General features: G+C 38.1%; 1 protein-coding gene across 1 annotated transcript in view; it reads right to left on the bottom strand.

Moving 5' to 3' along the window:
- Positions 1-17,095, bottom strand: part of xpo5 (exportin 5) — a 43,062-nt gene that overhangs the window by 1,682 nt on the left and 24,285 nt on the right. Inside the window, exons 15-32 of the mRNA XM_084093290.1 lie at positions 16,961-17,034; positions 16,718-16,873; positions 15,579-15,620; positions 15,407-15,496; positions 13,838-14,037; positions 13,642-13,741; positions 10,576-10,757; positions 10,370-10,470; positions 8,192-8,288; positions 7,927-8,062; positions 6,450-6,548; positions 5,966-6,012; positions 4,659-4,762; positions 4,510-4,569; positions 3,316-3,416; positions 3,118-3,225; positions 2,580-2,717; positions 1,300-1,464 (exon numbers count right to left, since the gene is read on the bottom strand). Of these exons, the coding sequence (XP_083949416.1) occupies positions 1,300-1,464; positions 2,580-2,717; positions 3,118-3,225; positions 3,316-3,416; positions 4,510-4,569; positions 4,659-4,762; positions 5,966-6,012; positions 6,450-6,548; positions 7,927-8,062; positions 8,192-8,288; positions 10,370-10,470; positions 10,576-10,757; positions 13,642-13,741; positions 13,838-14,037; positions 15,407-15,496; positions 15,579-15,620; positions 16,718-16,873; positions 16,961-17,034 (2,000 nt within the window). The remainder of the gene's footprint in view (positions 1-1,299; positions 1,465-2,579; positions 2,718-3,117; positions 3,226-3,315; positions 3,417-4,509; positions 4,570-4,658; positions 4,763-5,965; positions 6,013-6,449; positions 6,549-7,926; positions 8,063-8,191; positions 8,289-10,369; positions 10,471-10,575; positions 10,758-13,641; positions 13,742-13,837; positions 14,038-15,406; positions 15,497-15,578; positions 15,621-16,717; positions 16,874-16,960; positions 17,035-17,095) is intronic.

The raw sequence follows: 17,095 nt of genomic DNA, 5'->3' as shown, positions 1-17,095 counted from the left end.
AATTTGGTGGAGGGGGGATAATGGTGTGGGGTTGTTTTTCAGGGTTTGGGCTTGACCCCTTACTTCCAGTGAAAGGAACTCTTAATGCTTCAGCATACCAAGACATTTTGGACAATATCATGCTCCAAACTTTGTGGGAACATCCTGAGAATGGCCGCTTCCAGTTCCAACATGACTGCACAAAGTAAGGTCCATAAAGACATAGATGTAGTTTGATTTGGAGGAACTTGACTGGACTGACCTCAACCCGATAGAACACCTTTGGGATGAATTAGAGTGGAGACTACAAGCCAGTCTTCACATCCAACTTCACAAATGCGTTTTCTAGAAGACTGGTAAAAAAATCCCATAAACACAATCCTAAACCTTGTGGAAAGCCTTCCTAGAGGAGTTGAAGCTGTTCTAGCTGCAAAAGGTGGGCCAACTCTATATTAAATCCTAAGGATCAGGAATGGGATGTCATTAAAGTTCATGTGCATGTAAAGGCAGATGTCCCAAAACCTTTGTCAATATAGTGTATATTTAGTCGCTATGTCATATTCTTGTTATTTTCACTGTGCTACAGTATATGTAAAGTTTGTGTTACCTTGTTTAATTCCCAGTGCACACAAACTTAGATTACTGAGTGCCCTGTTGGTTACAGTGTTTACTTCCTTTATATTGTGAAAAATACTGTATGATTATGATTCAAGAAGTCAATCTAAAGTAAGTGTTTAATTTAAAGATTTCTTTTTTAATTCATTTTTGTATCAGCCACCCTGCTCTTTAAGATATCGGCCATCAAAAAACCTTTATCGGTCGACCACTAGTTTAATAACTATTTTGACAACTGATTGTTTAATGCAATACTGTATTTTGAATTGTGCAAATGGATAAGTCCATAGGGTTGTTGCAGTCTGGATATTCTCCATAGTACACCTCATAATTGGGAAGATCAAGAATCAGATCGTGATTGTCTGTTATAAGATAATGATATGAAATTTTGGGAAGATCGTCCACTCCCATGACAGGGGATTCAATTCTTCTATTTCTGTGATGTTTTGGCCGGGAAGAAGAACATTCAGACAGTATTTCCAATGACAATGATAATCTCGGGTATTAATTATGTGCTTAGTTAAATTTAAGTTTGAATATAATTGAGCATGACTTCAATAGCCATAATGAAAGTGGCAAGAGATTACCGTATATATCTCTTGAATTCATCTTGAAATCAAATTCTTTGTGAACAAATAAGTGGATTCCATTACTTTTTTTCTAACATTGAGCATGTATTTTTAATAATTTTAAAAGTATCCATACCCCAACAGTGCCTGCAATGAGCCGTTTAAACTGCTCTTTCTTTTTCTTCTCTCCTGCCTTTGATACAGCGGGTTGGATGGCCTTCTGATCAAACTGCTCCAGGGCATCAACTTGGATATCAGGAATCTGATTCATGATGAGACGCAGCTCAGCGTATCGAGGCCTCTGTAGAGAAATATCAGAAAGAAAATTAATTACATTTTCTCACCGATGCATTCAGTCACTACTATGGTAATTTAAAGGTGCATTTAATAGTACTTTAACTAGTGTTAACATCACTGTTCTTTGTGTACTTGAAGTACCAATAATACAGTGGTGTTAGACGCTGCACTGCCGTTTATGTGGATCAGCATGATCGTCACTGACTTTTATGAGAATTAAACTGATAATAGTTATAGAGAGTGTCACTGATAGTTGAAGCATCATTTTAACATGGAGAGATAAAGGGGGGTGTGAGTGTACACAATTAAGGCTTGAATCATACTTCACAAAAAAACTATTGTTTTTGAATGGGGCATTGAGATTGAGATGTGCTACAATGGACGCTTCAATAACATACAGCATCATCATACAAATGTATCTTTTTGTTTACATTACAAGAAATGTTTACTTTTTTAACTAAAGATATGTTTGGTTATACCATCTGGATGCTCAAAATTGGTGAATGCACATTTTAAACCGCTTATTGTACACGCAAGTTAATCACCGTTCTAAACTAATGCGCTGCAGCATTGTAACGCACACATACAGACAGTAGCCCACACATTACACGCAGATCGCGAACACAGAAACATTCAGCAGCTCAGAAATGTATTGTACTGTAATGTATTTACTGTTCTACTTTATCTATAATATGATTTAGAACGAGCAGAAATCTAAGAGAAATATAACGACCCAAAGACAAAAGAACTGATCAAAAATAAACTGTTGTGTAGGAGCAATAGCCTTGTGGGCAGCACTGTGTCAGATGCCATAGCTGTGCACAAGGCAACCCGCATTTGAGTCTCAGCGCGAGGCTTATTTGTTGTTTAATGACATCATCAGCGACTAGTCAACTTTAATCTCATAAATGCCAACTTAAAACAATCTGAAGTCATTCAACTCCTAGTCTGTATGAGTCAGTGGATGAATGCAACTGATCTCCAGCAGGTTAGCTGCTTTGGGTAACATTGGCAAAAAAGTATATACTTTTTACAGTGGTGCAGCATTAATACATGTACAAATGTGCTTCCCATACTGAGAAACATGCAAGCTATGATAGCTGAGCTGAAATGACGCACTAGAGCCTCGTAGATGAGCAAGGCCAGCTGAGTTAGTGCAACGTTGCAGCCTTCGTGTTGCCCATGCATCTGCAGACCCTTCAGTACACTGGCGTAGAGCCACGTCACAGCCTCCGGAAGCAGGTTACCACCAAGCACCTGCACAAGAATTCAATCACATACACACACACATAGTATTTTCACAAGGCAAAGGATTCAAATATAAAATAGCTGGCATCTTTAGAATTCAATTCTAACCTCATTTGCAGACTGATAGAAATATTGTGATGAATTATGAATGTTTTTAAAGGGATCGTTCACCCAAAAATGAAAATTCTGTCATCGTTTACCCACCCTTGTTCCAAAACTGTATGAATGCTGAACACAAATATTTTGAAGAACATGTGTCACCAAACTTGGTTACCCAAATTCTTCAAAATATCTTCAGAAGAAATAAATTTATACAGGTTTGGAACAACTTGAGGGTGTTTAAATGATGACAGAATTTTCACTTTTGGGTGAACTATCCCTTACAGAGACAGACAGGAAAAATCAGCACCTGTTTTAGCAAAGTCCAGCAGAGCAAACCAGCAGTCCGTTGACAATTTACAGTGTCCTTCCAGGAAAGGGAGTTAAAACATATAGTCAGGAGGTTCATATAAATATCCTGAAAAGAAGGGGAGAAAAAAATGACTCTGATATCAGAGGTCAGCTATAGAAGTCAGCAGATGGAGCCCACAATAAAATGTTTAGTTACCTCACTTCGGAGAAGGCACTTGCCCAATTCTGAGAGCTCATCTGTAGGTGTATTTATTTGAATCCCCTGTGAGGAATCCATCGACACCATCTCCTCGTCTCCTGAACAGAAGATGAAAGTCTTTTTAAGATCCGCTGATCCTATGTCTTGACAACATCACATGAAAAACTAAGGTGAAGTATATTGTATTTAGCATATAAGGTGATGATGATGACATCAGATGAATGATTCTGTTAAGCAATGATTTTAGCAAGATGTTTCTGTCAGTTCCTCTTCGTTTTACTGCAAGTCAAATGAGCCAGATTAATGAAACTCTCTCCTTTTGTCTTTAATGGCTCTTGGAGCCCCTATCGAATTCGTTGAATAGTTATGCTGATTGAATTAGGACTGGTTATACTCTAGAGGGCGGGTTCCTATGCCTGGATCCCCAGGTACTTTTGTCTCCATTTCTAAGCACTGCCCCCTAAAATCTATTTAAACTACAATGTATCACTGGCTTAGTTGGCCTTGATGACTGCAGCTACGAAACAGCACAGTCTCAATAAAGAATCCTGTTGAAGATGCATCCGAGTCTCCTGGTCTTCGCTTCTGAATTTCCAACACATCACAGTAATCAGTAGGCTTTTAAACTACTAGTTAAGTCTGAAACAGTGCATGGTTCATATGAAAAAAAAAGAAAAATGGTAATGTGACCGCTGTCAGGTGGACTAGGGAGCCGAAGGAGGCAATCTAAGTTCGGTTGCACTGGAACTGTGGAACGATGCACATGAAACAACTCACACTCTGGTCCATACATGTTCAGAAAGTAAAATAACCTACGCATGTTTCAGACATTATTAGTTCCAAAACACACATATAAGCGTGAGTGAGTGTGCAGTAATCCGAGGTGAAAATCAAATGCTCACAATCAGATGTCTCCTAAAGGCAGCAGAAGCCGCCTTCAACGTGATGCACAGTGTTGTTCACTCTGTAGCATATAATACTACCAAATTACTGAATAAACAGGCTACTTCGTTTTGCTTAGAGCTCATTTTGTAGCTCTCTGAGATGTGTTTTGGTTGTAAGAGAGACTACCCTGGATCGTGATTTCAGACAAATACATTTTATTTAATTTTTACCACTGAGTGGTCAGACTTTAATTTCATTGGTGAATTTCCACCACAAGATACAGGGAGAATGTGATCATTAACTCACCATCTGCGTCCTCTTTGTTTGCAGATAACTCTGGACATTTTCTTGTAATGCAAGTCACACCTGAAAACACATTTACAAAGTTTGTGTTATTATTTTGTATAAAAAGTGAAGCAAACTTGAAAGGCTTCACATGCATAAGGGAAACTCACTTAGAAGGTCAATGACCTCTCGCGTGACCAACCGCAACAGCTGCTCCTCCACCATTTCCTGAGTCACATGGTTCTCCTCATAGGCCTCATCCTCCTCCTGAGCACTAAAACATGAATAACAACACTATTAATAATCATGTTGACTTGACAAAGCCAACACACAGATATTCTATTTAAACTTACAACATCAGTATGTTTCCATTCTCACGCCAATATAATACGTTTTATTTAAATGTATTATGTTGGCTTAAGAAAGCTATAGCTTTCTTAAGCCAACATAATACATTTAAATAAAACGTATTATATTGACTGAACAGATGCATGATGCATGACCAGTTTAATCTTTGAAGGTCTAACTGCAGTGAATTTTGGATTGTACTTGTGTAACCAAAGCTGGCTTGAGATAAAAAAACATTAAAAAAACATACTAATGCTGTATTTAAACATATTATGTTGGCTTAGGAAAGCTAACAAACTATTCTACTATTTAGTCACAATGAAACAGAAGTAGTGACAGATCTTCTGTATTGTGACACACATCCGTGTGAAACAGATTACCGAAAGAAAAAAAGGTTTAAAAAAAAAAATTTATTCTGTGCCTCTGTTGTTGTTTGGTTTTTGAAACGTGCAAAATAAACATTTTAACAGACAAGAAAACTGAATATCTGTCAAATTTTCATGATGTTTTGGAACCTTTTGGCACTGTATTTTGACTAGGGCTGTTTGACACATTAGAAATATTGCATTAAATAACGCATTAAAAAATTGGATGTGCGTCAGATCCGCGTCATGTGCGGCAGGGCTTAAAGTGACATCAGCTTAATAAACCTGCAGCTGTCTGTCATTAAGGACAATCAAAGAACAACTGAAAAAGAAAAATCACTCACTGCTCTTGACTGAATAACTTTTATAGTTTTAAAAAGTATTAATTTATATTTAATTTATAATTTATGCAGTGAAGACTGAAGTTTTTACAAGGTTACATGGGTCAAAAGCAATGAAAAACAAACTTTAAAGCGACGGCACAAGGAACAGCCACAAGTAACATGAAGTACGGAGACAAGCAACATGCAGCTACAAAGTCACTGGTGGTGTTAATGTGGCTTCAGTCAGGTCTTCTGGAGAATAAAAACTCGTGTCAGTCTTATGCAACTGCAGCTTCTCTCTTTCAATCTAAACTACACACTCGAGGCAGGGATATCACACAAAAAGTGTGAGAAGAAAGCGGAGTTAAAAGAACTGTAAAAGAACCGATGGCCAGAACTGTACACAAAAATTTTGTATTATCCAACACTAAAATATCTTACCTCAGACTGGTCCTTTGGTTGATGATCTGCCACCGAAAGCTCAGTCTCTGTTTTAAATGAAATAAAAAAATAGGAGATAGCATTAGGCAAATCCTGTGCTACAAGCAAAATTGGTTGCTTCACCATACCCAAAATTACTGAATGATATAAAACAACAGTGAAGTGTTTGTGCAACCTTCAAACTTCATAGTAGGGGTGTGCAGAATGATATCTCAATATTTTATGGGATTATGAACTTTTCTATTAAGGGACGATTCTGCTCCCTTAAATTCTTTCCAGGAGCACCTTTACACCATTATAAAGGCAATTGTTCTTAACCTTATTAGAAGTATACATAAATTCACTTTTAATTAATAAATTAAAGAGACATAGGTCTATTACAATCAAATGAAATCAGTATCAACAAAACATCTTTGCACAGCAGAGGCGGCACAGAATATCAGTATTTAAATGAGGCATTTATTGGGTGTGATGTGAAGTTTACCTGCTGTAGATAGGCAAATAATGGACCCAGCAAAGGACAGAGGAGGCTGTCATAGTACTCACGAGGACAGGACATGACCAGCTGCTTCATGAAGAGGCGTGAAAGACATTAAGGAAAACAACAAAAACAAACTGTACCCTACAGCACTTCATTCATGAGTCAATGACAATTAGCATCATCTACATTTGATAAAAAGGATCCGTGTAAATAATGGCGAACTTATCCTGTGCCATCCAGTGATGTTTATGATGAAGCTGCAAATGGTAAGAGTTTAAATCATGGCAATAATATGCAACTATGCATGTTTAATTTGGAGTCAAATACTTCTCATTCTTTCTTATAGAGCATGTTTGATTTAGTTTATACTAGATGTTAGTTAGTGCATTAACTATTAAACATGTACTAACATGTAGTTACGGTGGTCGTTATTCAGGTATGAATCAAAATGACTCTAGTCAGTAGTTAAGGTTAGTTCTTTATTCATTCTTGATCATAAGCTCATTGTGATATATTAATTTAGGTATGAAGATGATTATTTAGGTACCATTATTATTAAGTGTTACCGGCAGATGTTACTGAATTTTTAATAGAGCGGCATGATTCTGGATAAATTGAGAATCACAATTTGTTTTGTTTGAAATAGAAATCACGATTCTCCCACGATTCTGAACAGACAATTAAACAAAATAACATGTAATTTACTAGAGGTTCTGACAAAATGTTAATTGCTGTGGTCTATTTTTTTTGTAAAAAGTTTCATTTATTTAAATGAATAACTTTTAAAAAATCTGTTTGAATGTCAGTGCCGATAGCCTCGTGGGCAGCGCGCGGACATGTAGCGATGTTGAGCTTCGGGCGACCCGGGTTCGAGTGCCTGCTTGCTGACCTTTCCCGATAAATTTCAAAATCAGTATGAATGATTCAATGACTCGCTCATAAAGACTCAACTTGTTTCATTACTGGATAAATTGCCATTTTTTAACGAATCTCTTGAATGAATGATTCAAAGACAAATGCATTTTTAAATGATACAATCATTATTTGAAGTGCCAATTACTTTCAATAGGTGATTTACTCTATTTTGATGGCTACCGTAAACATCAGTGTTCATATCCAAACTATAAGCTTTTATCCCAGTACATCTGTGATTACACAGTAACACAGAAAAATTATATTGTGTGGTTGAAAAGACTTTCGTTTTTGAAGCAGTTTCATATCTATACATGACAACTGTTTTCTCTCTGGTTCAGCGGCAGCGCCAACGCAGATCTGTATGTTCGCTGTGATTATACAAGGTTTGATAGACAGAGCCGAATCGCTTTCAGTTAGGAATGAGATTTTGTGGGTGTCTGAATCTAGATTGCAATCTTTAACTAATTAACCATGCAGCTCTACTTTTTAGTAGAATAGCAACTAATAACTAATAGCAAAAAAAAAAAAAAAAAAAAAAACACATATATATGATACAAAGGATATGGACTAGGGGACGGAGCCTGTGGTCTGGAACACTGTCTAGATGGATGAAGGCGGAACCAACAATCTGCTCTGCCAAGCCTTCTATTGCATAAAAGTCTTGTTGCAAGCAGGGACCAACATTCCCAAGCAGTTGGTAACTTTAAAAAGAAAAACAGAATAGGGTAAACAGGACCGGGAAAGTGAGATTACACCATTGGAGAAGAGTTTTTTATATTAAACAAACAAACAAAAAAGAAAAATGAATCATTGAACTTTATTGTTCCAACCAGTTTTCGTAGAGTGAGCAGAAGAAGCCTTGCATGCGCTCATCAATGTTTCTGTACACTGGAGTGTCGTAGGAATCAAAAACTTGTTGAGGAATTCCTGTAGGAAACAAGAAGAGTCATTTCTTTAACATAACCAGGATTTGGTGTTTAAAAGACAATTCAAATTCAGTAATACCATCGATTCAACTGCACTGACACTAGTAGATGAGAACAAAATCTGAATAATAATATTCCATAATAACTGAATAATGATACTTGTCTTGTGTTACCTGAATTGAACTTGTTTCATAATTGATTAAAGAGATGGGTTTACCCAAAAAGAGATTTCTGTCCCTCCATTGACAGCTATACTAGTTAAACTACCACTTTGACGCTCAAAAGTTCATAACATACGTAATGATGCATCCATTAGAATTGAGCGGTATAGTCCAAATTTCCTGAAGTGACTCAAATGCTTTATTTGGACATTTAAAGGGGTGGTATAATGCCCCTTTTTACAATATGTAAAATAAGTCTCTGTTGTCCCCAGAGTGCGTATGTGAAGTTTTAGCTCAAAATACCCCACAGATATTTTTTTACAGCATGTTAAAGTTGTCCCTTTTTGAGGGTCAGTAAAAACGTGTTGTTTCGTGTGTGTCCCTTTAAATGCAAATGAGCTGCTGCTCCCGGCACAGAGGGCAGAGCTTCAAGAGCTTGTGTGTTAGTAGCTCCGATTACCTCACACAGACAAGCACTAAAATGTCAGAAACTGTTCTGCCTTTTATGTTTAAACTGGAGTCGGACAATGATGGAGAGACTCAAGAAGAAGTGACTACATGTAGAATGCAACAGGACGTTTCTGAATGGTTAGTTGATGAATTTATGTTGCTGATGTGGAGTTAACTATCTTCAAGTCTTTGATTATAATATTCTGTCATGATTATCTATAAATTGCTCGTGTGGGAACTGTTGTAAGATGCCTACAGAGTGACATGCTATTGCATTTGTGTTACGTACTGTATTGCATGTGAAAAGACAAATGCGACAGCTTGAGCAAACTCCCAAACGTGCTGTACTACAACAACTCTTCCTCTTCTCATGGACTGACTCACCCCCCTGTGTTGCATGTTCCCAGGGCGGGGTTTCTGTAATTTTTTGGGGTTGGTGATGTCACTAACCCGGGAGGAATGGTCCCTACCAGCTGTTTGTTGTAGTCCTTTAAAAAATTTATTTAAAAGCAAATATCTTCCTTTGCTTTGAACTTTGAGCGTTGTAACTTTGCAAATGTTGTATATGCTCAAACTGCAACATTACACACTAACTAAAGTTAGGAAAGTGAAATCATAAATTTAAGATGAAGTCATAAAAATCATAATTGATTTTAAATCATAAAAGTGAAATCATTAATATTTCATATTCATACTATATGAAATATATGTGAAATATATATATACACAGTATACAGATATACAGTATATATGATTTCACTTTTCATGTATGAAAAGATATATTTCATATTGTGAAATTATATAATGAAATCATTATAATTTTATTATAATTTAATCATAATTCAATTCATAATTGAATTTCCGAAGTGAAATTCACAGAATTTTATTTCGGTGAAATCAACCGAACCTGCTTGACACACGAGAATAAACCTCATTGGTTCTTGCGGAAGCTCAAAAGTGCTGCGTAACACAAGAATGAACCTCACTGGTTCTCGCACATCAAGCGAACATGCTTGAGCTTCCATTTACCACAACTGATGTATGAGTTTATATGTGAATAAAAGCCTAAATTCAAATCTGTTCAACATATGAAGTGATTGTGTCTCTTCTGAAAATTTGGACTAAACTGCTCAATTCATATGAATCAGTTTTAATGATTTTTTTATGAACTTTTTGAACAGTCAAAGTGTCAGTTGCGTAGCTGTCAATGGAGGGACAGAAAATTTTCAGATTCATCAAAAAGATCTTGACTTGAGCTGAATAAATGACTATTGTCTTCTGTAGAGCTGCTTTACAGCTGAATTGAACTCGTTTTATAATTGATGAAATCTGCAACAGTAACTGTTCTTTTCCTGTTTATTACTGTGAAGCTGCAATATAAGGTGTAATATAAATGTGATTTGACCTAACCGGTAACAGCAAAACCTGAATTATGGTGTTTGTATCAGGACAGGACAAATTAGAAACCTACCTAAAACGGAATTCTTCTCCATATCCATAATATCATAGACTCTAGTAAAGGTCTTGCTTAGCCGGTTGACGTTCTCTGGCAAGAACAAGCTGTTGTGGGTCCTGAAAGGATGAAGAACATGAAACTATTTCAAACACTGTTACAATAGCAGAAAAACAGTACATATACACAAGCTAATCATGACCTAATGAAATGACCTAATGTACCTGATGAGGGCCAAAAGGTTGGGCAGAAGGGCCTGCACAGGCTCTGCACAAGGGTTTCTGTAGATGGGGGTCCCATCAGAGGTAGTGCTGATCACAAAGCCGCCTGCTTTTGCCTCCTCAGGATCAGCAGGCCAACGAGCACGCTTCACAACTCCAAGTATTGTGTACACACAAAAACTAATCTGCCATAAAAGACACAAGCCAATCAAAGCCACTCATATTCACATCTATTAGACCAGTGTTTCCCAACCCTGTCCCTGGAGGCACACCAACACTACTCATTCTCGAACTCATCCTAATATTATTCAACTCATATGATTCAACTCACAGAGTCTCCAAGACCTGAAATGAATGGGTCAAGTAAAAATAATTAAAAATAATAATAATCAATTAAAAAAATAGATCATTCTTTATCAACAGAAAGTAACAAATGTAAAACAACACTGCATAGTCATTACTGTATAAATTAAATATAGATTAATCCTACTAAATCTACTAAAGAGCAACAAGTGATCTTCCCTTTGTCTTTTGTTGTCTGATTTACATTAATGACAAACAGCAGCAGATTTATTAGATTGCTGCCACTTTAAGACAGAATACACTGATCCAATATAATGATACACATGCAACTTATTTCTTAACAGTTTATGTTCACTTAAAGAGGACCTATAATGGAAAATTGACTTTTTTTTTTTGATTTATCTGTATCTGGCTATGTTACGACCCATAGATAAATTAACTGCTGAAAGTGAGCCGTTATGTCGGAGCAATAGCACTGTGGGCAGCGCCGTGACATTTGCCATAGGCAAAGGCGCACAAGGCGATCCGAGTGAGTCACGGTTCAAGGTTTGGGTTTTCTCAAGCCAGCATCAAAGTATGTTTCCTTCAATTATTTTAAAAATCACAAAGATAATAAATACATTCTTTCAATAGAGAAAAATATCCCACCTTTAATAGTCAAGCATATTTACAGTACAAACCTTGTCAGTGAACTGAGGGCAAAAAACAAAGCAGACATTTTGTACCGAACGACGAGATTTTTTGATACTCGATGGTATAGAGGCAATTCGGTCTGTGACTAAAAAAGTATCAAACTCGATAACCAGCCCTAGTCGGCAGTGTGTTTACCACCCTATAATGGTGAAAATAAAAATGGCGCTTGCTCTCCCGTGGCGTCTGTCGTTGCTATGCAACCATGAACAGAGGCGCGCCTGGAAAAACGAGCACGTCGTGTCGTCTCTATTATGAGCGTGCTTGCCGCGCGCCTACATTTGAAATAACGAATTTGCACGTGCAAAAAATGCCCTATGTGAACGGCCCCTTATGGCAGCGTGACATTAGCCTAATCAAAAATATTTCACTACAGACTGGTATCCCTTCTTCCATTTATTTCTAAAACATTTGAACGAGTCGTGTTCAACCAAGTCTCTACGTTTCTTACACAGTTCAACCTCCTGGGCAACAACCAGTCTGGTTTCAAAAGAAGACAATCAACTGAGACTGCCCTGCTCTCAGTTATTGAAACTCTTGAGACTGGCAAGAGTAGCTTCCAAATAACATTCATCCTGCCGGATCTGTTTGCTGCTTTTGACACCGTTAACCACCAGACCCATCTGTCAACCCTCAAGACGAAGGGCATCTCAGGAACCACACTCCAATGGTTCAAGTCTTACCTCTCAGATAGGTCCTTTAGGGTGTTGTGGAGGGTTGAAGTGTCTAAGTTGTAACATCTAGTTACTGGGGTGCCTCAGGGCTCAGTGCTGGCATCACTACTCTTCTCCTTCTACATGTCACCACTAATATCTGTCATTCAGAAACATGTTTTTTCATATCACTGCTACACAGATGACACACAACTCTACCTCTCATTCCAGCCAGATGATCCTATGGTAGCTGCTCGCATCTCAGCCTGCCTGACAGACATTTCTTACTGGATGAAGGACTCAACCTTGCGAAGACAGAGTAGCTTGTAGTCTCAGCCAACCCAACCCTTCATCACAACTTACATCCATTCAGCTAATATGTCAACCATAACTCCATCCAGGACAGCCAGGAACCTTGGAGTTATGATTGATAATCAGATAAACTTCACAGACCACATGACTAGAATTGCCTGGGCCTGCAGATTTGCCTTATACAACAATAGGAGGATCAGGTCCTTCCTATAGGAGCATGCTATACAACTGACGTTTCTGATGTTTCCTTCTCATTACTTCAGAACTACGTGCCCTCCAGAAGCTTGCGTTCTGCAAGTGAATGGCACTTTGAGGTGTCATCCCAAAGAGGCACAAAATCACTTTCACAGAGCTTTACCTTGAAAGTTTCAAGCTGGTGGAGTGAATGAATGAATGAATGAGGCATTTATATAGCACTTTCATAAGTACTACTGTACACCCAAAGTGCTGTACAATCATATCAGGGGATCTCTCCTCAACCACCACCAGTGTGCAGCATCCACTTGGATGATGCGATGGCAGCCACAGAACAAGGGTGATATGGAATGACCTGCCTATTTCAAACCGAGCTGCTGAGTGTTTAGTCCAATTTTCACCGAAACAGGCTCAGATCATCTTCAGGCCATGCTGGTAAAAAGCTGTATTGACTGACCAAATCGTTCTTGAATAACGTTCTGAGGCTTTAACTCTGCAACACTTTAGCATATTGAGACCAAACTTTTTTGTGCGTCATTGTCTCCTCACACTGACCATACTACATTTATTCGGTAACAGCACCACCTATTGGTCAAAAGTGATAAGAAATCTGCTCAGTGATTTCAAGCTTTCATTTTGACAGGTTGCCGGCAAATAAATAAATGCGTTGCCGGTTTCAGAGTAAAGGCACTGTATGTTCATTTACATGCTCAAAGCGTCTCATTCACAGTAAATGAAGCTGCTCTGAGACACAAAAATACAGTGTATCATGAACTACGTGTAAATGATGCGTTTCACTCTAAAGCTAATAGCACATATATTTACTTAATTAAATCGAAGCCTGAACAATCTGATAATCACACTAATCTATATTGATTTTAATTCAAAATATCATGCATCCCTAGGGCACACCTACCCGTGACCTGTTGATACCCATCTGGTCCTCTGTGTCTGGGTCACTGATCACCTGATCAGCACCAACATATGCCAAGAAGGTAGCAGGATCCCATAACACGCTACACAACACAGAAATAAAAGAAGGATCACACATCATTCATTCATTTCAACATCTGTTTAATAAACTCAGTAAAGGTAACAACATCCATTCATACCTCCTCATCTCCTCTGACAGCCACTGGGCAGTAACAGGTGCCATGAGTTCCTCCAGGAAGGCTTTCTGCTTATTATAGTCTTTAAACTGATTGCTGATCAGTATCAGGGCTTCCATTAGAGCACACTTCTCCATCTGTGTCAGCAGCATCTCATTTGAGAACAACCTCTTCACATGCTCATACATCATGTCGAAGCATGGCTGCAATGCATGAAAAATAATCTATTATCGTTAGCGTTTATATCAAAAGAGAATGCTAATATATCACAATTACTTAAAGGTCCCATGACATGCTACTTTTTGTAGGCTTTAATATAGGCCTTAGTGGTCCCTAGTACTGTATCTGAAATCTTTCCAAAAATTCAGCCTCAGTGCAGAATTATAGCCACTGCCATGCATGTTTACATTGGATATATTGCAATGGCACGAAGACACGCAGTCGTTCAAGCATTTCAGTTTGACCCAGAATCTGATCCAGATGGAGAAGCAACGGATGAAGAAGTTGCAACTCAGCGGCTCCAGCAGGATGTTTCCGAATGGTTAGTTTAAAATATTATGTCTGGATACGGTACTTTATTCCGATGGTTTACAGTTATTATCATGTAGCTAAAGCTAACCTACTGTTGCCTTTTCATGAGAGATCTGTAACGTCTGTAATTTATCTTATTACAATTACATCAAGCTCTGCAATCTTGAAATGCGGATATCGCGCGCGCCATATAACCAACAGGAAAACGGTTATCCAAATAACAAAGAAATGTACAACACTCGCGTTACAGTGTGTGTATTCACACACATACTTGATGCTGTCTACCTTTACATTAGCGCAAGTAACTGCATAGCTGCATAGCTAATGTTACAGCCACATTCTATGTGTAACAAGCTAGGTAACCATAAACAGTAAAGCAACACTATATATCATTAGTTGACTTACTTGTCCGAGGTGTGTAACGTTAGCTGAGCCAAAGAGAGTTGGTACTGATCCAGACTTTAGTTTCAGACGTTCAGCAAGCCCAGCTCTGTATTGACCCTTCGGTGTACATCCAATTATTGAGCAATTATTATGCTTCGCTCGCTCAAAAGCCATGATATCTCTCGTGGACAAACTAAAATCGCGCGCGCGCGCGTTCTACTTCCTAGCTCATTTTCTCATGGGCGGAAAATATTCTCTGGGCGGGCAAAGCAGAGAAAGGGGAGGTAACATTTCTCCTTATAACGTCATAAGGAGGAGATTCAAGATCAGCCCGGTTGAGCTTCCATTTTCTCAAAGGCAGAGAAAGAAAGCAAAAGCTTGATTTACACCGATTAAAATTTCTAGAAACTTGGGGACCATATACAGGCTAGGGGAACTCATATTAATGTTAAAAAACCTCAGAAAGTGAAAATTCATGTCATGGGACCTTTAAGGCTGACATCAAACTGACTGACATCCGTTATCAAACTGAAAATTATCCGTTTTGAAATCATTTTCCAGCATTAAAACAAAGAGCAGAACAAATCATAACAACTATTAAATAGCATGTTTTGCATTGGGGAGGAACATTTTTTGTACCTGCATGCTTTAACTTACCAGAATAAAGTCCGAATAATCTCGACACATCCTAATGATGGAGGAACAGGCATGTCTTCTGACGTTCTTTTCAGCTCGCGTTCGAGGTGCCTGAACACATCCACTGAACGTCAACAAGAGTGTTTGATTAGAGAATGATATGCAGATATGTTTACAAGTATGGGCACCTTACCTTGCGTTCTTCAACTAATTCAAACGTGATGGCAGGAAATATCTTAGAAAGGAAACAAAATTAATGTCGGTAGGTCTTTAACGTATCTATAATTGCACAAAGTAAAACACATACAGGCTATTAATAAATACAAAAACTTTTTAGTTAAGATTTAGGTAAACTATGTAAATACAACAGCAGACAGAGGACAAATCTTGGGGAGAAGGGGAGAGAATACAGGGGGTTAGAAAACATTGTGAACCAGATTCAAACTCACATATTACTGATTGATTGATTCTAGATCATAAGCCGTGTATAACCACAGGCAGGGTGCTTGACATTAACACCAGCGAATCCGGCAAATGCAGGTGGATTTCAGCAGTGGCGTGTAACGTAACTCCTACTAACCAGGTTGAATTTTATATATAATATATACATTTTTCAACTGTAGTCTTTTAAAAGGCATCTGAAATAATAAACTAAGTGCAATGTAGTGTTGTCAAAAATATAGATTTTTCGATATATATCGATACTGAAATATCTGAAACGCAGAATAGATACACGATACCAGCTGTGCTTTCTAGCTCTCTCACCTCTCCGACAGCGAAACCCGACTCCTCTCACTCACTCGTTTCATTTACTCCGGATGAAAATTGTTGGTGTTACAGGGCTTGAATTTCGGTGTGGGATTGTGTGTATTGCACATAATTTTACTCAGTCCCGCAGATTTTGCGCACACATAAAGCACTAAATCTTAGTGCTAAATTGTTAAAAAAGTTAAAGTTCGCTGCTTATCACACTTACACAGTCAAACACACACAAAATAAATGTCAAAATGCCGGTGTGGGCCAGTATTCACGTAAACACAGCCAGTTATTTTTTTAAGTGAACATAAATAGTTGAGACGGAAACACATGTGTAACAGTATAATGGGTCGGTGCATTTGCTCTTAAAGGGTTAGTTCACCCAAAAATTTAAAAAACGAAGATGAACGAAGGTCTTACGGGGTTGGAACAACATGAGGGTGAGTAATTACTGACAGAATTTTCATTTTTGGGTGAACTAACCATTTAAAGTAAGCAAAAATTCTGCTGTGCAACAGTAAATATGACCGAACCTTAATGCTTTACAATTTTGAAACACCAGATTAGATCTCTTACCTTATAGAGTACTTGAGGCAGGAAGTGAGGTTGGTGTTTGACGAAGGGAAAGAGAGTGGATATGATGGTAAGAACACAGGACAGAATGAGAGGATCTCTTGTCTCATAGTTTACAACCATCTGCAGCAGCTCCATGCCCTCATCTATGGGAAGTTTCTACAGGAGTGGAAAAAAAAGTCTCAATGACAAGATCTGCTTTAAATCCCTCAGTGCTGCACCATGAAAGAAATTGGATGGTCTTGCCTCTTTTTCGAGGATTTTGAAGAGCTGTCCAAATACACTTTCAGTGAAGAAAGTCATGGCATCCCACTGAACCGCTGAAGGGGACAGAGCAAAACAGAGAACCTTTTCTATCTTAGCTTCAACAGACAACAATAA

Source organism: Abramis brama (genome assembly GCF_963993115.1).
Source record: "Abramis brama genome assembly, chromosome: 19".
NCBI classification, from domain to species: domain Eukaryota; kingdom Metazoa; phylum Chordata; class Actinopteri; order Cypriniformes; family Leuciscidae; genus Abramis; species Abramis brama.
The sequence above is the reverse complement of the archived record's forward strand: the minus strand, read 5'-3'. Positions and strand labels throughout refer to the sequence as shown.